This window comes from Pungitius pungitius, chromosome 13 (genome assembly GCF_949316345.1).
Source record: "Pungitius pungitius chromosome 13, fPunPun2.1, whole genome shotgun sequence".
Taxonomy (NCBI): domain Eukaryota; kingdom Metazoa; phylum Chordata; class Actinopteri; order Perciformes; family Gasterosteidae; genus Pungitius; species Pungitius pungitius.
In genome coordinates this window covers 6970169-6993739 of record NC_084912.1, presented here as the reverse complement: position 1 = coordinate 6993739, position 23571 = coordinate 6970169, and the positions used below count along the sequence as shown (strand labels likewise).

Below are 23571 nucleotides of genomic sequence, written 5' to 3'. Positions count from 1 at the left end.
TGCGAGGCTCTTCGCTGTGGTCGACCTCTTCCTCCTACGTGGGTTTCGTGTCTGAGGTCCAATATCGAGTCCCTAAGCAGAGTGAAAGAGCCATTTGGTGTGACTGGGATGGATAGCCTCTGAGCTGCACCATTGTCGCTCTAGACGCTGCTGTTAACAGCACCCTGTCAGGCTGACAACCTCTTCTCATTCGCGGTGGCTTGAGAGAAAAGAGGCGGGACGTTATCACACATGATCAGTCAACCTCCCAGACCCGGGCCGCTGAAGTGGAGTTGAGCACTCCAGCTGTAGCAAGGAACAAACTCCCCAAGCGAACCAAGAGGCATTAATCATTCTAATCTGTCTCATCATCACCATCAAGATCATCATCGTTATCACCGCGAGGATGACAGTTATCTCTTAATGTCTTCCGTATTACATTCACAGCGAAGAACCATATACCTTTTGCTTATTGAGCACAGAGTGGCCTATTTTCTACCGGCATGTGTAAATAAACATGAGCCCAGTGGCCAGGGAAGGATGCTGCATAATCATTGTGTTTTTTAGAAAGCCATTTGCCCTCTTTGAACCGCCTTTCATCCGACCTTTTATATTGAAAGCAATGTGCTCATTGTAATTTGGAGCATGTGTTTTGCAAAATAGACAACGTTTTCTAAATTGTTGTTCCTGTTATTTGCCTGTCAGAATTTGAAGATGAGGCTCTACGGTCTTGACGGGGTATGAGCCAGTGAGGCGTGAATGACGCAGTGGTCAGGTTCTACTTGCGCAGTTTCGCCAAATAAGCTTGTAATTAGAACCGTGAAGGAGCAAAGGGTCGGCAGGGACTTGCAACAGGCATTAATCTTGCATCGTGCATTTCAGTGTCTGTGTCCTTCCTCCCATCTGTGGCGCTGGCCTCTCCTGAGTGCGGTGGGGGGGGGGGGCGGGGGAATTAGCTGTCTGTGCGCGTCGAGGCTCTTGCACTCGCGTTCCTCGCGTGCCTGTGTGTGCAAACAAACAATTATTCAGCGTTCTGCTTGGGAACGCATCCACGCTTTGCGTTCGCGCCTGTGCCAAGTTATACTTGGGGAACGTGCAGGAGGGTCGCCGTCTCTCCCGCCGCCTTCGGAGAGGGAAACATGAATCTTTCTGTCTGTAGTTCCACATGCTTTGGGAGCAAGAGGCAGGCTGCTGAGAGAGAAAGATAGAACGGGAGCATTTAAAAGCCCACCTGCTCTAAGCCAAAAGCCTGTCCTCCTCTTTCAGCGGCCCACTCTGTAACTCTCTGTTGGCTCGGCGATAAAGAATTAAAAACCTTTGTACAAATCTCTTTAAGTGAATGCTTTTTCATCATTAGACACAAACAAGCAACGCGGGATAATGTCCTCACAGAGCCCTTTAATGTGTTTCTCTTTGGGATATTGCTGCATTATTGTCCCTATTTGTCACTATGTAATAACAATACAATTGTGTCTTCCGAACCCTCGCTGCAGGATTGGCCTGCTGCTTCTGAGGAAGCCTCTGGACAGAGAGGTCACCGATCAGTACCTCCTGGTTGTCACAGCCTCCGATGGGAACCCTGGAGGGGTGAGGCCCGACCCTCTTTATTAAACATTTCTTATGGCTATATGGTCGTCAAACATTTTATTAAGCTCAAATAAGATCTTCATATACGAGCTTGTTTTTATTTTTGTTATTTTGTGATTGAAATACAGCTGTTTTGCACCACTGATGTTAAACTGATGTTTGTTTTGAACGGCCAAAAGATTGTAGCATAAAGGACATTTCAATAATCTAAATAACTTGATGACAGATATCAATGCGTAAGGCAAAGTGGGTGGATCGTGTTCACTGACATGGTTCTAGAATTAATGAATGGATAGATGCAAACTAGTGGCAAAGTAGCACTATTGTTAGGCCTAAATCTCAAAGTCTAAGGAGTACAATGATATATTGTAATGATACTGCATTCACAGTCTCTGGAATTTATCCTTGGGAAGCAACAGACACCACAGCTGAAAGTGAATTCAGTGCTGGCTGGTCCATTTCCCACCAAGAGCAGATAATCGTATAAACACTCTTAATTGACTTAGACTTCACCTTAGTTGGTTCAGTTTCACAGTCCGTCTCTTTGCCAAACAGAGGTGAAACGTGTTTTTCATTCTAAGATGCAGTGTGATAGGTAATGAACATTAGCTGATGAGCTGTCACATTAGTGATGTTGATTGCCCCCCCCCCCCCCCCCCCCTCTCACTCGTGCATGCACAAACATGCAGCTCTGTTGGCAGTCTACGTCTGTGAGTCAAACGGAGCTATAGAAGGATCACGCTGCCTGTGTGTGTCACAGTTTCCGTGAGGGCTGCATAAGTGTAGGAGTGCAAGGCGAGCCAGGTAGAATGTGTGGGGCAGAAGAGATGGGAAGTGACTGGTAAGAAAAGGAAAACGAAATGAGAGAGTTAACGTGGGGGCATCACCTCGCAGAATAAGCTAGCTAGCGCTATTTGTCTTAATATTAATGGACAGGTTGTTCAAGCCACGCCCTTTACCTTCATAGCGTTTATTATGTGTGTGTGTGTGTATTTGTGCGTGAGAGTGTGTGTGTGTGTGTGTGTGTGTAAAGCATCTCGTTCACGGGGTAAATTACTGTCCCGACTTAATGTCACAGCCGGGCAGAAACGCTGTCACAACAGGGAGGAAGTGAAGTGACGGAGATGGGTAAATGGAAGGGGGGGGGGGGGGGGTGTTTGGAGGTGAGGGGCTCATTCAGCCAGACAAAGTGCGGCGAGGAAGGCTGGAGACGGGGAAACGATCAAAACAGGTACAGGAGGAGGGCACCGAAAGGAGAGAGCGGCAGAGACGAGGAGGGGGACGCCCGGGATTTGGATGTTTAATTAGCGCAGAACTTTAGTAACCATGGGAACCCTGACACAAGGATGGAAGCAACCCGCCTTTCCCCGGTGCTCTTTGAGTATTGTTGAATCTGCAGTCTGAGGCTTCAGCAGTCAATTATTTCAGTACTGGAGTATTCCACGGATTATTCCATATGCTATTTGAGTGTTTAAAAAACATGCTGGTTTTAATAAGGCACTTGTTGTCATTTGTTGAATTTGAACTGTTTCTTCATGGAGGGAATTGGGCTAATCTGCATGGCCAATTCAACATTTATATTCTAAAGAGAGCAAGCTGTAATCATTACCATCAAAGGGCCTCAGATCTCAAACAGGGGGGTGTTGGGGGGGGGGAGGGGATGAAGCCGTTTCTCTTGCCCTTAAAGAAGGGACTACATAAGAGCCCGATCACATCACTCCCTGCAACATGGCTCCTGGCCAAGGTTGTCACTTGAAAGGCAAAAGCATCATCAGCCACCTCTAGATCTTTTAGACAGTGAGGACAGAGGACAAGACTGCTACATCTAATTTATGTTAAATAAATAATAGCAGCTCATTAATCACACTCCCTGTCAGAGAGGTTGGCTTTTTGGGCTTTTGATAGCAACACCCCCGCCAGAATGGAGATGCTAATTGGGTTTCAGTACTGTGTGAGATTGAAAATGGGGAGCGCGCGTCCTCTTGTATCCAGGTGGAGAGGCATCCAAAAGGACTGATCATATATACGTCTCAGAAGCTTGAATAAAGAATGCAACAAAGGTGTAGGAATCCCTCACAGACGGGGGGGACGACATTAACTGGGTCGTTTCATTTGGCACGTCGCTACTCGGCGTCTCAACTTCAAGGGTTTCTTCAAACAGCTGTCTTTCCGACTCCTAATTCCACCCATCCTCCCCCCCAGTGTAGACCATTAATGGCATCATTTGCATGTAGCTTCTTCTCAGTTCACTCAGCATTTACAGAATACAGATTCAGCGATTTTTCTACGTTGATTTATGGGAGTGCAGTAGGCGAGTGCATTGTGTTATTGGATCAAGGTTACCAGTAGATGCCGGGGGGGGGGGGGGAATTTGCTTTGCCCAATGAGCTTTGAGATAAAACAAACCCAGCACGTTATTCATGACAAACACAAAACCGTTTAATTCAGTGTAAACATGGGTAGAATATGGTCAATGACATGCTCCAATGCCGTGAAAAAGTGCCAGTGAGTAACGGGATCCTGAATCCTTCAGAGGGAGGAAGATGTGATGGATCTAATCTGATGTGTCTATGCCCCAGATACGGGCTCCCCCAATCTTACAACATTTTGGAGTTTGCTCTAAATAACTTCCACCAAAGCACCTACACCAACAGTAAAGTCTTTGTTCAATACACAGAGGGTTAGTACCACCATATGTTTCTGCAAACAAAGCAGCGTTCAAATAAGACTTCATATTACTGATAGTAATCGTAGGTGTGTTGTTCTGTACATTATTTAGCTGTATTATTCACCTATGTACACTATTCATTATTTATTAGTGGCGATGTCAGGAATATGACATTATTTTGTTTCAACAAAACTAAGAGCCTCTGGATGGGGTAACCTCACTTTGCTAATTTGAGAAGACGATAATAAGACGAAATAGTCGGGGGATTCCCAAACTGTAAGACTCATCCTCTTGAACTTGGATGGTCTGTGCAAAATATCAAGGCAATCCAGCCATGTTAATAATGATATCTGATTTAGATCATGTGAAATTCTAAGGAAAGCTTCATTATCTGCAGAACAACTCTTGCTGTGACAGCATGAAGTTGATTTGGTCGTGGCTTTTGGAATTAGTGACAACTGAAAGGGATCTGAGTAAAAATAAGCATAAACCACCACCAGGGAAATCTGCCTACAGAGTATATATGTTGGTGAGAAATAAACAGTGTACACTATATTCAAAAGTATTATTTCACAAAGGAACTCGACTTGTCTTTTATTGTGGTCTTTTTTTTCTTCCTTTAGACATCCACTGCTACTGTGAACATAGTCGTCACTGATGTCAACGATAATGACCCCGTGTTCGACCTGACCACACCCACGAATTTCACTGTCCAAGAAGAAAAGGCCAATGTGTTTGTTGGACAAGTCAGGGTAAGTTTGATATCTGGTTTTATTTAGAATTTTGTTGGACAGATTTGTCACACCCGAAACTGCATTCTGTTCCCATGATTCAGCACAACTGAGCCGCCAGACTTTTGTAATTACTTTTAGATTAATTGACTTGATGTTTGTAAGTGAATTACTCATAAAACAATAAAAGTCATCCTCTGCACATACATTGCTCACTTACTAAGGGTCCAATAAGGCTAATTCAATCTTGTTTTTTGTTTATTGTAGCTATTTATCTTATCTTTCAAACATAATAGTGAACCTAAATCCCCATCCTTTCAAAGTCAGGGTTTCAAAACACAGTTTTGAAGGTTAATGCAGATAGACCTCAGTTTGGGGATTTGGGAGATGTTACAAAATGAGTTTTTACATTTGTGTCGTTAAAGAGTTTGTTTTGAATTTGAAGGTTGTCATTGGTGCAGGTTAGCAATATTAAAAAAAAAACGAACATCTTCATCTTCATCATCATTTTAAGTAGATAGTAGTTTGTTTAACTATGAATGCTTGGACTTCAGAAACATAGATTTTAAAGAGATTTCTATGCTCTTTCATTGCTTTCCATGTGCTCGGAGTTGCTTATATGAGTTACATTTGTTGCCTTTCCGGATATGTGCTCTGACATTAGACATTAGAAGGAATGAAATAGACCACCAGAAAACATTGCAGAGTTTATGAACTGTGAAATAAGACAAAAGGACACGTGAAGGAAGCTTTGTGTTAGAATGAGGTAAAGCTCATATTTTCCTCACAAATGCAGCCAGCAGTGAGATTAGAGTTTAACCCGCCCCTCCCTCCCTCTCTCTCTCTCTCTCTCTCTCTCTCTCTCTCTCTCTCTCTCTCTCTCACCCGATTCTGCCTTGGGAGGTTTTCTCAGCTGTTACCTTGCCAACTTGAGCTGAGACTGCTTTTATGGGACATTAAGTACCGTAGCGCAACACAATCCTGCTTTCTATGCAGATGCACTTAGAGAAGCTACAATTTAACCGGTTGTGGATGATCTGTTTCATAAAATCTCAAGTACTAAGCACAAGCCCTCAAACAAAGGTAACATATTGTCAACAAACATCAGTGGACATAGTGATCAACCGATTGGATAATATGACAATACCGGGAGTTGGACATATTGTTTACTTCTTTTTGTCCTAAGTCATTGTGATGAATGGCCCTTTTGTCTAAATTGTTGTGCTGGTTCTGGGAAAAAACATCATTTTAAAATTCTTAGCAGCATATTTATACAACAGCCAAAAAGTCTCTTTGTTTTATAACGTTTATAGCAGAAATTCAATGTCGACCTTCATAGCCTCATCTGGAATATTTTAAATAATCGATTAATGACCTCTGTCTATGCATTACATCGTCTTGCCAATCGACTTGCCAATATTCTTCATTCTCTCAAACTCCAGCCACTTTTCTGTTTGCAGAAAAATGCTGTAAAAACTTCAATAAATTGAAAATGCCTGTGTTTATTTATTTAATTCGCGCAATCTTGACCTCTTTTTTTGCACATCTCCCATTCTCATTTATTTTGGTTCGATGTATCTTTAAGCCTTCAGTGAAGCACAAAGAGCTTCCTTGGTTCAAAAGGTGCAAAAGGAAAACAAAAATATTGTAATTAGATGAGAAATGCTGACATATAGAAACTTTAGATTTCCTTCCACGTTGAATGCTGAACTCAATTATCTTAGTTAAAGGCCAAGTGAAGGGACAGAATCAACCAGCCGGAGTTCAACCCACTACTGTTGCCTGTTTCTTGTATATTCAGGTTTGTCCCCTTTGCTTAGCCCTTCATGCTGGAGAAATATTCTATTCACTTACTTTTAGAGTAATAACAGGATATCATGCTCTTCAGGATGAGGCTTCAAAACGAGACAATTTTTATATGTCATATTTGCTCAAGTGTTTATGTGTGTGTGTTTATGTATTTGCAGTCGAGGTGAAAGGTAATTTACTACACAAAGGTTCTTGGTATAGTAAATTACACCATTTCAGTCATAAAGACGTGTGGCGTTGAGATTTAAAGTGCCAAAAACTCATATGTGTATAAAAATCAATTTCTTAATGACATTTTTTTTAAAGTCTTATTCATCCTCAGTGAGTCACCAAAAATAGAGTCCACCTTTTTCTCCGAACCTGCAGAGTTCGGGTGAGAAGAAGCAGAACCGAGCCAGACGCCGTTAATAATGCTCTGAATTTTTGTTACCGTTGTGCAATCACTCCAATTTGCCGCAGCGCTGTTGGAATACTGTTCAGACTCCTGTTGCAGCAGAGCAGAGAGCCAAATGCAGTGAATGTATGAAAGCACACATTCACACGGACATTTGATCCTATCAGAGCGTTATCCACCAGCTGATTGTTGTGATGTGACGCTGTGTAAAAGTCAAGTGGCAGATGGAGGAATGGGCGGAGATGCAGGCTGCTTGAATTAAGATGTGATTTGTGTATTCTGTGTCATTTCCCCATGCAAATGTGACATGTTACTGTAAAAATCGGTTCACTTCTTCCTGCAGCAGCTCGAATGTCGCTGCAGAGAGTCAGAATAATATCTCGAAGCTTAACCACGAAGCTTTTTCCAACGGTGAAGAGGACAGCAGTGCAAATGCATAATGTTATTAAGTAGCTTAATGCTAGCCCTGAAGCCTTGTGGATTATACTTACAGTAATTGGAACTGGTTTGCACCTGTTCTTTTTTTGAGACTGGAGACGATTAACTAGGGTTATGAAAATTGACAGCAATGCAGTTTGTGCTAATAGAATAGTTTGTTCCGAGCAGGTGGACGAGCCCAGGGTCAATCGATTGGCAGTCATGTTGGACACGTCACGGGAGCGTCATGCTTTTTGCTAATTGGAGAGGCTATTGAAAATATTGCAATCATTCAGATTCCTTAATGAACTGACATTTTGGGGAGAATCCACCCAAAGCAAAAACGAACACGTCGGATGTGTAAATGCAATTAGAAGACGCACTGAACGTTTTTGTAAAGACTGCAGCCACCTGTTCAAGTTGCTTCCTGAGGATGTTCCCGCGATAAATGCAATGATCCCTCCCACCAGCTCCCACTCCAAAGTACACTCACCAGTCGTTCTAGCTGGATAGCCCTGAAAAACATTCCACACGCACGCCGTCACGGGCGAGGACGAGGACTTTGTGCCAAATAGTCAGAAAATACCAAATTTGTTTTGCGATTAAATTGACTCTCTCCACCAAGGCCATTTATTCCAACATGACCACCCATGTTTGTTTTGTCCTCCAACATTTGCTGCAGGTGGTGTAGGACGTAGTCCGCACTCCACTGACCTTTATGATCCATTATATTGACCTTTGGAGGCTATGGCAATATATAATTCCTTTTATTATTTTATTGCCTGTGAATTAATTGGATTTCATCCCTTACAAGACAAGAAGCAGTGTGGGCGTTCTTTTATTTAATCACTTCAGAGGAGTTGTGATCCGTGTGCACATATTGACATGATGTGTGCAAATGCTTAATCCAGAAGTTCAATTTTTTGCCTTGGCTTTAAATCTTTGTCAGGCACTCCGTGTAAAACAAATTGGGGGTTAGCTTGTTTTCCCTCCTCAGCTGTTCCTCATTTTGCCTCTTTGTGCTGCCTCGTCCTTACTTTGGGTTGATGAAAAATTGCCAAAACGGAGAGATGAAATGTGGCTTCGTCTCTGTCTTTTTTTCCCTCGCCCTTCCTCCCTTTGTCTTTCTCACCGTCTCTCTTCAATTACAGCGAAGAATTACCATCACACAGGGGACATTTGGATAATGAACACACACACACACACACACACACGCACACACACACACACACACACGTATAAAAATGAGGCATTATGATTGCACGTCATATTCACACAGAAATGAATATTTCTCAAACAAATAGTCTATTATAGCCTTCGTAAGTTCATTTTGTATTATTTATGGTATTGCTCTTGTTATTTAAAATTTGTAGAAGAAAAATGTAGACTTTGTATAAAAGGATCAATATCCAAGATGAATACCAATGAATCTGAAGAACAGGAAACAAGACCAAAAGTATATCAGTTCTTTCCGCTCTGTTGCAGAACTATAATTAAGGCTTTAAGATGAAGCAAGGCTCTAATGGATCATGTAATGGATCACATCAAACTTAAACCGCACAATTTGCTTAATTAGCTCGGCATTTTTGTTTTTAAATGTTTTTCCAATGGGAATAACACAATGCTATTATTGATCTATGTAAATGGATGCTCAGTGTTTCCAACAGGTTGCCAGCTGCATCAGGAGTAAAAAAAAAAAAAAAACGGGCTCATTGATGACTTTTATTGACATTCCTTTCAGCAAACCACTAACTCACATTTCTTCCAACATATCCAGTCTCTTCGTAAAATAATGGCGAATGTAACATTAGCCGACTATTATGCTTCGATCGGTGTACTCAAGCGATATTTCAGACTTGTGTCTTGATCCAGTTTCCGTTTGCACAGAGCAATGAATTACACACACTGTAGTTCACTTTCTTGCATTGGGAGCTTAACAAAAGTCAATGGTAATTGCTTGCAATGATCTATTAGCAAAAGAAGGTAATGTCACCCGTCAAATTGCCTTAAACTGAAGTCAAAGAACACACTCAATCAAGTTATTGCTATCTTGCTATCTTTTTATAGGCCTACACTGAGGTAGGAAACATAAGTCTATTTCTATCATTAAATCTCTCTTTCTCCCCAGGCTACAGATCCAGACGCAGGGGTGAACGGACTGGTGCGCTACAGGATCGTGAATCAACCGGACTTGTTCACAATCAGCGCCAATGGTAGCATCTACACAAGAGTGCCTCTCGACCGGGAACTCCGGAGCCAATACGACCTGGTGGTGGAGGCCTCCGATGGGGCAGTGGATCCCCGACGGACCACTTTGACCCTCTCAATCCAGGTCACGGATATCGATGACAACAGCCCAGTCTTCTCCCAGCAAACGTACGTGGCGAATGTCCCCGAGAACACCCCAGTGGGAACTGTGGTCCTCAAGCTAAGCGTAAGTACTCATGTGCATGTGTTTTTCTTAAATGTCTTTTGTCTCCCTTTATGTAATGCAGCACGGGTACTTCAAACAACAGCTGTAGAAATTGGCTTTCGCCATCTTTCAACGTCAAGTGTTTAGATGACAAGCTTTTCCAGGCGGGACACATTAACACAAAGAGAAACAAACTACTCTGCCTTATGAACACAAAGAGAGAAACCATTCTTTTCTCCTGCCCCCGACGGCTCTTTGGGCTTCTTTAAAACTCAAACCAAATACGAGTCAAAGTTAGATTTGTCGAATAATAAGCAACCTTTGCCACCCGTCCTTGAATAAAATGAATATGATAAATGAATATAATAAAGTAATATCATAAGCTTTACATTAAAAGAAAAAACAACACTTTGCTCTCATGTTTGCGCCGAAGTGGAGTGAGGGGCCCCGTGTGCGCGCAGAGCGAACACGGAGCCGAGTGCCGCGTAATTGCCGCCATATTGTGAGTGGCGTTTCAGGAAGAGGGATAAAGCGAGGCGAGCGGATGAGAGGCAGGGGCTGAGGGCTGAGGGCGAGGGGTGTGAACGATGCTGGCAGTGTGACACCATTAATCTCCGTGACAACTTTTCTTCAACTCTGAGCAGACGTGGGTGGCTGGATGGACGCCCAAAGAGCCAAAGTGAGACAGACGTGGAAATAAAGTAGATGAGTTTGTTAACCTTTTACCTGAATTTATTTATTTCATTGTTTGTGATTAAATTCAAGCTTGTGCGTGTCGCGTACACAAGGTTCAAAAGGTTTTCCATCATCCTTAAACCGCATCTTATTATCTTTCATTACGGGAGCCTTGCAACTTTCAGATGGGTGATTTTATGCAATGAGCATGATGAACTTTCCCTTCTGGTTCAATTTAATAAGAACCTATTAATAATTGATGATTAAAGTAACCACCGCAGCATAAAAACACAGAATTAAAATAGAAACATTAACATCCGTTTTTTGCAACCATAGCACACAGTACCATTCAAAGTTTGGACACCTTTTCCCATTGAATTCAATGGGAAAATGTGTCAAAACCTTTTACTGGTACTGTATACAATTCCACATTTTGACACTGTAAAATCCTCCCTCCCTCTTTTTCCGCCACCCAAGTCCACACTTGCTCTAACGCACTAAAAGTGTTTCCCCCCGATCATCGCCGTCCGCTTCCTCCTCGCAGGCGGTGGACTCGGACCTCTTCTCCGTCGTCACGTATCGGATCAAGACCGAGTCGGCCAGGCAGCTGTTTTCGCTGAACCCTGTCACCGCGGAGTTAGCTGTGCTGCAGACCCTGGACTTCGAGGACCTGGCTGCTATGGGCATGGGGGCCAATTTCACTTTCCAGGTGGAAGCCTCCGACCAAGGTGGGGTCACGCCCCCGGGGCAGGCCACCGTCACGGTCCGCATCACGGTAAGAGCCTCCCGGATGGTTGGTCCACCGCTTCCTCTCGGCGGCGTGTTCTATTCTATTCCTTCCATCTATCCTCATTGTCCCCGAGGCGCAGCGGCACCGGCGGTGAATATCAGTGACTCATTAGCCGAGTTTTACTGTAGAAGCAGCTCGTCCGAGCCACGGTGCAGAGGGGGATTGGAGACATATTGTGCAGAGCAGCACCTGGCCTCCTTTTGTGATATGAAATGCAGTTTTACTCCATTCATTGCAAAGGCTTAATGCATTTTCCTTTTGAGAAACATATTTTTGGCCTCGCAACCCGCCGGTCCCGGCAACATCGTAGGGACAAAGATTGTTTGATGGATAGGTTTTTCAGCCTCGCACACAGTGCTATTCCAATCTGAATGACTCATTAGCTTGTTGACAGCAATTATGTCAGGGTTTTTTTTTTCCAGCAGCTTGTATTCCCTTTACAACCTTTCGAGAGATTAACAGCTAAATCCAAAGGAAAGGATCAGACGCCTCATGTTATGCATGCATGTGTGTGTGTGTGTGTATACACGCATTTGTGCGGTTAATGGGTGTGTTTTCGGTGTGTGAGTAATCCAGGCGCCTCAAAATGTGCGCATTCACATCAATGTCTCTGTATGAATTCAGTCCCCCCTCAAGTGGCTGTCTCAAAGTTTGCAGAATTAAGCCTCCTATATTACACTGACTGGGAAGCTTCTAAGCTTATTTAAGCAGGCCCGCTGCATGAACTGCCAACCTGTAGCGCGAGTTTGTCCTCTGATAAGGACAAGCTTTGTTGCAGTGTTTGCGCTGTCACCCAGGCGCTGTGTTTGATAGGATAAAGCCTCGCAGCTACTGATATCCGTGTCTGCTTTTTGAAACGATGAACATGAATCCGAATGAGCCTAATGGATTCACACAGGCTCCTCGGGGACTATTTGGAGCTGATTCAACTGATTCCAATTCCTTCCTTATTTAACACCTTCAGAGGGTTATTTGAAGTTGTTTGCGTTTGATTTTGCCTTGTGTTGTGTTGTCGATGTGTCTTTTGTCAGATGCTCTGCAGTCATGGATTGAGTGTCCTGTCTGTGTCTTTCTTTTCGAATGATTCTCCAAAACACTTTTCATCTATTCTTGTTCTTCAGAATTGTAAGATACCCTGCATGTGTGTGTGTGTGGGGAGGGAGATACTGTATGGAGCGCCTGCATGTATTAGGCAATCAGGACTGTGTCTGTGAATGCATGCTGTGAACACTTGCAGCACATTGACCAAGCTCTGTTGTTCAAAGTAAGACCTGGATTATAGATTTTGTGCAAGGAAACACTGAACCTGTGTATAGATCAAAGTGAGGCTCTCCTCCACTGAGTTTATATGTTTTCTCCATGTTCAAGTTGAAACACTGGAAATGAAGGAGAAAAGTCAAGAGATAAGAAGATCAATTTTAACCATGTTACCACAGAACTAATTTATTTCTGAATAGTGGTTGAATAGGTTTTCTTCTAACAAAGCCATGCAAAGGGGAGACATAGTGATCAATAGTATATTCAACATGTTACACACATATTACACAGTGTTCTTTCAACACAATTAACTAACTGCTGATTAAAATGTTGTGATTGTTCCCCAATACGTTAATGAGCACATGCCTTAATGAAGAATTAGTTAAATGGTTAATTTGCACATCATATGATTTTTGTTGTTGTTGTGATTTGCATTGTTAAGTCCATAAAATGAATGAGTTTATTCAGTATCGGTGTGACTGCTGTATACAGTATACTAGGAACACATTCAGCTTAGACACACAGTTTCTTAAAGGACATGGACAAATTCTGAGGAGATGGGGAATTACTGCAGTGGGAAATTTGGCCTCAATCTCCAATAATTTGCATGAAGTGTAAGCTAAAATCCAACAAAGCTGCAGCTGAGAAATCTCTGGTGCAACAATTTTTCTCTTTTCACATGGACACAGAATCTGCAAAAGCAGTAGAATAATAAATGTATAAACGTTTGACCCGTGAAATGCCTTTAGTTGATTTTATACATTTAATCTGCAGTGAAGCTGAACGTTTTCTTCTTTTCTCAAATATGTTTCATAACTGCAATCTAACAAAGGTCACAAATATCACCAACCTTGAGACACATAGTCTAATGGAATCTCTTTTTTGTTTTTAGGACATGAATGACTTCTCCCCCATCTTTACCCAAGATCTGTATAAGGGCTTGGTGGCACCCAATGCAGAGAAAGGAACTGTCATCACAACTGTTTTTGCTGAGGACAAAGACCCACCAGTGAGTATAAAAAAACACACACACACACTTTAACTTAATATTTAAAACAGGCTTGTATGAATCTTCTCTCGGTCGCCTTAGAGAGCTTCATGTCTCCTCAGACCCTTTCGCACCACTATATCTGAGCAGGTTCTCTTGGGACTGGAGCTATGAAGATCCTTTGTTCCTTTATGTTGTGGAATCTGTAAAGCAGCAATAATGGCACAATGTTGAAACTAGAATTTTTATGGCAAAAAAGGAGAACTGGAGAACATTTTTACGGGCTGAGAATATTTATTGCTTTGTTTGTTTCAATATAATATTTGATATATTTAGGATAGCAAATCTCCTCCAGGCGTTTGGTTCCACATTATTTTTTTTGGCAGTAACAAACCAACTTAATATTTCATTACACTCGGTGAATTATTAGTTTTCTCTTTCATCTACTCTCTCTGTTCTGTTGAATTCTTTTCCCTATTTATTTTACCAGTGTTTTTCTCTCACAACCCAAAGTGTCTCTTCTTATTTAGTTTCACTCTCTGCGAAGAACAAAAAGAATACGAGTAGCCCAGTGATTTTACCCGGCCTCGCAGTAATAGCCTCCCGCTCTAAATGTCCCGTCTGGTTGGACTCTGCGCTCGTTACCATCGGCTCTCCTGCTGATGGGGCCTCACCGCGGCCTGGTCCAGCTCATGGACTCTTAGCAGCGCTTGAACGCTGAGGCATATGGATGCCTGTCAGTCCCAGCCGTGTGTGGTAAAAACAACTCCTAGAGCGCAGTGCATGTCACTTCTCCTCCAAGAGGGAGACTCGCCCTCCCTCTTCTTCTCCCGCATGGACAGCTCCTCTCCACGTCGCTGTCCGTGCAGCTAGGAATTCATTTATAAAATATTAAATCTTCCCCTAGTATTTTTTTGCCTGAGCTGTTCTTAGGGAGGAACACTGCAGGAAATATCTAACTGAATATTAGGTGTGCAGAGTGAGAATTAAAGGAATTAAAGGAATCAATTATTGTCCAGCCCATTTTTAGTTGATGTATTGAACAGATGGTGTGGCTACTGCATTAGCAAGCCTGTTCTTATCTCTAAATTTAGATCACATAATAACCTGTATGAGATGTTTGCTGGAGCAAAGGTAAGACCTTTCGATAGGACTCATGCAGAGTCATTAGAAAGAAAAGTTTAACTATTAATGACCTTCTGGTGGGTCCAGTGAAAGCTCTGTGGCCATAGGTGGTACTCCTAAAGGGATTTCTTTCTCCTCAGTCTGCCCTGTTTTACGCTATTGTGCCCAGTGTATATTGTGCTGTCTAAGCCTCCTCATCCTCTCAGGGCTTAGTGATACTGATACAGAGTAAGCTCGCCTGTTTTTAGATGACAAAGTAGATGTGTTTGACAAGGAATACCTCGTCATAATCATGCTTGTCTTGTGTACCTTTTTTTACATCCCGTCTTTGCCAGAGATTTATAAAGTTTGTCATTGTCTTTGTAGCATTTCCTCTCAGTGTTGACATAGTTCCGTCATTAGTGTGTTTTGCTGCCTTGATTAAACACATCAATTCCCAAATTTGTTGAGGATTGTCTTCCATTTGTTATCTAAGTCTGTATACGTCCTGCCAAAGAAGGGAAACAGATTCTCAAATCCTCAAGGAATAATTTCCTCTCTCCAGTAGTCAAAGAATGCGATAGCATATAATTCTAATATCTTGTCCTTTTTTCAGGAGTTTTCTTAGATCTATGGAAGAGGCCTGTGCCTGTGATTTATAATGAAACCACGTTGAACAAAGAATCTTTGACAATGATATCAGAGCCTTTTTCTTTCGGGAAGAAAAATGTATTAATCAATGCCTGTGACATCCAGAGTCTATAAAGGCCCACTATATGTTCTTCAGCAGCAGAAGGGAGTAGCTCAGCCTTATAAGCCCTGACTCACTGATTATGAGGAAAGAATAGGAAGGGCTGTATTGGGTCAGAAAAGGTGTTTGGCTGGTGCTGCAGTAAAAGATGCTTACTCTTCAAGTCGTCGAGTAAGACTCAAAAAAACAACGACTGCCCGCCTCACTTTGATTTTAGATCATTTAACACGTCTTCATCGAGCTCAAGTGCAATGAATGACGATTTTTTCAAATGAAGATTCATCAGGAGGACATGTGACAAGAGGAAATCGTCACTACGTTGTCATTAGCGCCGCAGGCAGCGAGTGAGACAAGACGAGGAGACTCTGTGAAATGGCTTGACGGACAGAAGGATTAGATTTCCTAACAGACGCTGCTTAACCCAGTCTCTTATTGACCTGGATTCTGGAGCTCAGCGCATTCTGTTGACAAGATGCCTCCCGTAGACACCTTACAGGGCTTAGTTGAGTGCTCACTAAGTACACACACACACACACACATTATCTCTACACAGGCTCATAAAACCTGCACACGCAAAGAAAGAAGAAGAAGGCACTCCTTCTGGCTTCCAGGCGGTGATTCAAACATGGGCAGTGTGTATTTTGTCTGAGGGTTGTATTGATGTACTGAGCATTATTTCTGCTATTTTGAGTTTGGGTTAGCAATATCTATCCCTCTGCGCTTTGGGAGAAGGGTCTTTCAAAAGCACATTTTGTACCTCTCAAGCCCATAACCTCCATGTCAACATCCTTCTCAATGAGAGGGCAGAGCACCATGGAAACAACTGTTCCAGGAAGAAGCTTGATTCTTTAGCACAAAAAGTTGTAAAGTTTTTTTTATTTTTATATATAATATAATACATCATATTAGAGAACTACTGCTATCATAGACATTTCCATTTCTCCACTAGTCTCGTACATCACATCTCCCCTTGTTTTATACAGCCCTTTATCCCGGTTCCTTGGTTACTTGTCATTAACTATTTCACAAGCCATATAAAGGGCATGAATGTGTCGACTTGGTGTTTTTCTTCCCACAGCCGGCCCAAACCTTGCTTTTGTTGTTTTTCCTTGGCACATCATTCTTGCTTCTGAGGTTGTTCATCATTTCATGAACTGGCTGTCCTACACTGAAGAGAATTGGATTCTTTGAATCCAGTGTTTTGCTTTAAGGAAGAATGACTCATTTGAATGCAGAAGGAATAGGAACAACATGTCTAGATGTGTTTCTGTATTATGTGGAAAATATCAATTATATTATTACATTTTATATTTTATTATTATATATTATATACCAATTCTTTTTTATTAACTGGTTTGCTTTTTTCCCGGATTCTCTGGTTCAGTGAGATGCAAACAAATGTTAGAAATGACATGGGCTTTTGCCACTAAGTATTCCATAATATATAGTAAATCCTTGAGCACCGCAGTTTTAACTTCATCTGCTGCCGTCACTGTAGATGTCTCGCTACTAAAGTAACTGTATCGCCTCTTCTGTGTGAAATGCTTCTTCTTTTTTTTCATTAATTGCCGTATCCCGTCGTCCTTACATGACATTTTTGAAAACAAGTTGAAGAGCTTTTAGAGACGCGGCCCCTTTTTCTGAAAATCCCTTTAGTGATTTCACTCAGATAGTTTTCTAACCTCTTAAAATCCCATTTGTGTGAGTAAGCCTCCCTTGGGATCAGTGCAACCTCCGGATATACCCCTCTCTCTCTCTCTCTCTCTCTCTCTCTCTCTCCCCCACCCCCAGTTCTTGCCCCGTCCCGTGAGAGCCAAATCAGTTTAGGCAGGGGAGCACAGTATCAAAGAGAAGGCGCCCAAAGAGATGAACCAGAATAACACAAGTTACCGTTGTGATTACCATTCACGAACTGTGATTAATCTTCATCAAAGGGTCAAATTAAAGTCCAGGCTCTCGCTAATGAATGTAAGTGTGTCACCCGGGAGACAAGAGGAGTGGGTTTAATGGAGAAGGTTTTTGTTCCAAATGAAAGGGACAAAGTTTGAATCAATGAATGACAGTGAGAGTAGATTGGACTGTTTGATGTGGAAAGACGGGCATTTAGGATCATTTTTGAGATGAGCAACCTTTACCTACTTTAATTACTTCAATTGTTCATTCTAATTGTTTTACTGTCAGACGCATACATACACGTAGTCAGGGAATTAGTTTAAAAAACGTTATTTAACAAGATTGCTACACCTTAATGGCTTTGATACATTTCACACAGAGCGCTTTCTTTGCCATCTCCACCGCTTCATCTGAGAATGTTTCCGGGTAAGTGGATTGATGTGGTTCATGTTCTTCTATTTTCTCCTTCCTCCAGGGTACTCCAGCCAGTTTTGTCCGCTACAAAGTGGACGCAAAAAGGTCACCGTATAGCGGGAGCATCTTTGACGTGGAAGAGGTGACTGGAAGAGTCGTCACCAAGGTCAACCTCAATGAAGAGCCCAGTGTCACGTTTCAGGTGAGTTCCTGTGTGTGTGTGTGTGTTGCTGCCAAGATGCAAACAATGTTCAGTGAATGTTATTCAGTCAGAGAATCTTGACGGATTGATTTGGCACAGAAGGAGCGGCTCTTTTGGAGAGTTCTCAAGGCAACAAAGCTGATCTTCCTCAGTAGACACATACTGTACATTAAAGCACAATAAACAATATTAAGCAACAATTAAATCCTCAATGGCCACATTATTGCACATGAGGAGGGGTCATAATGTCTCCCCCTGCATACCCAGTGATTGTGTCTATTGCACTTTAGTCCATGGAACTCAAGAAAAAAATGTTAAACAAAATATCTGAGGTTTCAACATTTGACATGAGCCAATACTCATGATGGAGTTTCTATGGTGGTGTAGGTAAGTATAATAATGATTGATGAACAATATATTATATTATTTTCTAGTGATAGTCATCTGTAAATTAAATCATTTTCATCATTTTTTCGTCTGGTCGATGTTGAGCGGCAGCATGTTTTAGTCTCCCTTTAGTTGCTCTGAAGATCAGCGGGTCACAAATGTGCACATTGACTTTTAAATCGAACAACAGTTTCAGGGAATTATTAAGAATTGTCACGGTGGTCATTTCTTTGCTCTTCTAGCGTCTGTGATCACAAAATATTGAGTTTCTCTATCGATTGAACAAATTCCCGCCCAAGTTACCTTCTTACCAATCGAAAGCGTCCAGTATCTCTCGTGCTTGGGTGCTCCATCCCTTTTTCTTCCTCTCCTCTCCTCTTCTCTTTTTTTTTTTTTTTTCCTTCAACATGTATCCGCGCTCACTCTCTTGTCGACCGTATCTCTCCATCTCTGCCGACGCGCTCCCCCCTGGTTCCCCCGGCGCTCCATTCTCCACAGTCTGTGAATGTAGATCAATACGTTCGCTCTCCGGGAGCTTCGCAGGCTGCTCGCCAGATCATATTTTGCATATATATATATATATATATATATATATATATATATATATATATATATCCAGTCTGGTTCCCAACATGTCTAGCGAAAATCACTGGGAACCTCAAAAAGTTTATTATTTGTGTAGTGAGTAGCCGTATGGTATAGAATGATAATAAATGTGTGTGTGTGTGCTCTTTCCTTCCCACTGCAGTTGTTTGTGATAGCATATGATGATGGGGAGCCTGTGAAGTCCAACAGCTCTTTGGTGGAGATCACTGTTCTTCAGCCGTCCCGCATCCCGATTTTCACCCAGGAAGAGTACAGGTATGTCACCTTGACACACTGTTGATGCAGCCGCCTCAGCCTGTGAAATTCACACATCAAAGAGCATCTCGGGATGTACTGCCAGACAGGGAGCGATGGTGGGAAAAAAAAATGGTAGTAGTGGGCAAACAATCTAAGAATAAGGCACACATTTACCTCACATCTTGCATTAGGTTTCTGCTATACTTTGATTATTATTTTGTCACAATGCCAATTACATATTCTCACTACATATGCTCAACTGTTGCAAATGGCTGTGATGTCAATATTTTTCATATTTTCATTATTTTTTGTGATAACGACAGCGATCCGGGCGTGATTCTGTGTCTCCGTCTTTTATCACACTGTCTTTTCACAGCGTTCCCGATTAATGAATCTGGAGAATAAATATGCATAAGAGCTTCGGGGTAGAATCTGTAGATTGTCACTGCTGTAAACCACATTTGTATCTCTCCGAGGGAAAAGACGCGAGTCTGTTAAGAGTCTCATTCGACAAGATGGAGGGCTAGGACTGGTTAACAGGCAGAGAGACACTCAGGATGAGGGAACATAACCCGCGGTGCTCCGAGATGACTCCATCACACGCGCTCGGCTGAGTTCGTCTGTACTGATGGTGTTGTGACTCGGGAGGAGGCTAAGGAGTCTATATATTGGATTAAAAAATAAACACAGGTACTTAAATCTCTCCAGCTGAGCTGCTTTGGGGGGAAAAAAATCCTCCGCGTCGAGTGAACAGCGGCGTTAAAACTGCGCTGTAACTTTTACCTGTCTGCAGTGCTCAGGAGACTCTTGCCAGGCTGAGAGGCTTAAAAAGTCTGATGCCACAATGCAGTCCCCGGGAGAGTGAAGGAAAGCTCGTTCTAAGTGGATTGTTTTTATACTAACTCGCATGTCGGTCCAAGTAGGGAGTCTTGGCAGACTTTATGACACAATTTGATTTACCTCTCCGCGTAGGACAAGGAATGTAAACCCTGGCCGACCCGTCGGCACATCAGGCCAGGTGTGCGTAGCTCTCTCTGTGCTCTCTCTGCCCATCTCACTTCCCTTCACAGGCCGTGGGCCTGTTTGTGTCAGTGCGTGGCATGTGTTTTCCAATGCCCCGCTGCATTGGAAAAGTTTGTGCGGTTTGTAATCCAGCACTTTGTGTGTGCGCTCACGTTCCCCCGTTGCTCAGCTTCATCCGGTGATTGATACGCAGACGCAGCGGCACAGCAGTTGAAAGGCCACTGATTAGTACTTTGAACGAGTGCTCTGTCTGACACACACACACACACACACACACACACACGCGCGCGCATGTAGCGCGGAGGGTCGGGACCAGGGCCCAGACCTTTGCAAGGTGTCACATTGATATTGGCGACCACACGCGGGGACAGACCTGCTGTAAATTGTGGGCCGTGAAAGCATTAAGCAGGTGCTTGAGCCTCTCCTGTGGACAAGGCTCTCTCCAGCGGAGAGCCTCCAATCTGCTCGCTCCGCAAATGAACTGTCTCCTCGCTCCTCGCCGCTCCATCTCCCCCCACGGTACCCCCGCCCACGAGGAGCCTCCGGAGCGCAAATCACTCTCTAAACGTCCACGGAAGATCTCGTCGGTCTCTGCAAAGGCAGTTAGTTATGGCGGCGATCAGGTGTGCTATGACTACAGCTCCAGAGCACACAATTAAAACCACTCTGCAGGGCTTTGGCTGACTTAATGATTTTTGCTCCTGCTTTATGGTCGGTCTCCTCCATCTGTCAAAGGGAAATAAGGGCCGCCTAGTCGTTGTTATCTGAAATAAATGGATTACGCCGTAGTTGCTGCTGCCGCAGCATGGTGACACTTGCTTTTGAGCAAAACACCTTGTGTTGTCTCTGAGGAAATGCCAAGGCGATGTTTAGAGTTTCACAACCTCTCTGATGTTATTTTTTACCTGCATTAATGTTGTTGCTGGTATTAACAGCGCAGTGAATGACAGGGGTGTGTGAAAAGGTTGCTTCTGGTGCTCCAACAAGAGACAATTGTCCAGCTTTGCACAGCTTTAAACCTCACAGTTAAGTTATTTTGGCCGACCACATTAATCACACATGCACATAATACATTTTGTCGTTTTGCGTTGACGTGTGCGCTACCTGCCCATGTTACCTGAATCCAGTTTTTGTTTAAATACTCTTTCCAGCAGTTGGTGGACCATAAAGGAGATCAATACTAAATACTATTATTATTGTCAATTGGCAAGAGTTGAGTTCCATGGAATGGCTGCCAGATGTGTTTGTGCAAACCTTAAGCTACAACGTGTCAATCGGCCAACAGTACACTATGTCTAAACAGTAGGTTCTATAAAGTAATAAGTGATTAGCCGCGTGTTGCTACACTCTCTGTTTTTAATGGCCTTGGTAACATCATGATTGGCTCGAACTACAGGGAACAGCAGCATTCAGATTTTATTCGCCGCATTCCTGGGACACCCAGACACCTTGAGATCCGCTCCAACTTTCAGTTCTTTCAAATGAGTAATTCTTTATTTCTTGCCTTTGTTCAAAGATAATTGGACTAAATGGCACTAAATGCATTTAAAATTCACTAGCAATTTCTCTTTCTAATGACCTTATTTTTAGCAGTTTCATGCAGGAACTATTTTCTTTCAAATTTCTAAGTGGAACTTTGCAAAGGCCATTTTGTGCCAAATGGGAGATAAAGGCAGACATCTTTATGCCTGATGTATACAAAATTGGGAGACTACGCCAAAACAATCTACATTTTGGGACAGCAGTACAGAAAAGTGTCCTACAAATATTTGGCGTTGATTTTCAGGTAAACTCTCCAATTAAGCGACGATGAAGTCAATACTTTGGTCGTGAAGATGTGTATCAAAAAGAGTCAGTCGGGCAGCTCCACAAAATGTTGATTAAATAACGGCTAACGGCTCATTTAAATGGGACTCACAAACACAACCCTTTGGCAAAGACTTCAGCACTGGGCACTTTGGAAGGAAATGAGTATTTACCTGTGTGTGTGTGTGTGTGTGTTGTTTGAGATGAGGAGGGCTAAGCCGCTATCTGACACAGACACACTATGTGAATTCCCGTCTCTTGCACTGAGGCCACTTTTTTGGCCGGATGTTACAAACCTGTAGTCTGAGCAGTTTTCCGTGGGGCTTATCTGCCCCGCAGCACTTCCCCTTCTAAATCTACTCTAAATCACCTGAGACGTTTGCCTCACTGCTCCTGAGTATATCATTTTGCTCTCCTTTTCCTTTCACACCCCCAAGCTTCTTCTCTGCTTATATCTCTACCTCTATGTCACTTTCTTTCTCACTCCTTTTCTTTTCTAGTCACTTCACAGTCCGTAGCCCTTCATTTTCTCCTCAGAGACCGGGTTCATTTTCTTTCAGTGTGCCTGCATGAGTGTATTTCTCCACATAAAGTCCTCAGTTGATTGGTGTTATGCTCAAGATGAAATGACATTTAATCTATGTCCATATTATTATATTAACATAACCTCTGCTTTGCGTGTTTATATCTACTATGCAGTACATTATACATGGTAGCATAATGTTTGTATCCTACTGCTGTAAAATATTTCAAAAGTCGGTCTTTTTGTGATTAAAGAGGATATTATTTGGTTGTGAAATTCCTTTCACACAATTATTATGCAGAACACCACCGCCATTATTAAGCAATGCTTAAGTCGTGCTGCATGGTAAACAGTGTCAACATGGAGTTTTACTGGAATCATCAACATCCTGTCACTCTGTGTGCAGAGTGCCACTAATCACTTAATTGGTGGCGGTAAGCTGAAATAACTGCGCAGGCATTTCGTGTGTTCTTCCATACAACCACCTGAAAGCAAAGAATAGAACATTGTCCTGGGTGCAGCCTCCAGTCGTAAAGTTGCATTTTGTACATAACGGAGGAACCACTTTTCTCGTTGTTATTTATTCTTTTGGCCATTATTGTGAATGTCAGTGGTAATAGCTCAACCTGTGGAATATTACACAACACATCTCTTTCCTGCAGCTTCTTGATGTTGACAGACCATGGAGACTGCCAGGGTAACTTTTATGACCGCAGTGTGACCATTGATTTAATGTTCTCCCCAGTTCGCCTCACAAATGGCTGCACTTGAAGTAGACATATCCTGTAGCTTGAAATGCCAGCCACACAGGACTCTAATAAATGAATAAAAAATTATTAATGGACAAATTAAAGAAAAATGAAAACTTGTTCTCATTTTAAAATAAACATCTCAACCCCCCCCCCCCTCCTTGTCCC

At 42.6% G+C, this 23571-nt stretch overlaps 1 protein-coding gene across 2 annotated transcripts in view; it reads left to right on the top strand.

The window, feature by feature from the left end:
- LOC119214148 (protocadherin-15-like) overlaps nt 1-23571 on the top strand; it is a 148648-nt gene that overhangs the window by 91546 nt on the left and 33531 nt on the right. For both annotated transcript variants that reach the window (XM_062566506.1, XM_062566507.1), the window contains 7 exons: nt 1473-1566; nt 4858-4986; nt 9714-10019; nt 11218-11448; nt 13613-13729; nt 17932-18072; nt 19208-19320. In XM_062566506.1, the coding sequence (XP_062422490.1) occupies nt 1473-1566; nt 4858-4986; nt 9714-10019; nt 11218-11448; nt 13613-13729; nt 17932-18072; nt 19208-19320 (1131 nt within the window). The remainder of the gene's footprint in view (nt 1-1472; nt 1567-4857; nt 4987-9713; nt 10020-11217; nt 11449-13612; nt 13730-17931; nt 18073-19207; nt 19321-23571) is intronic.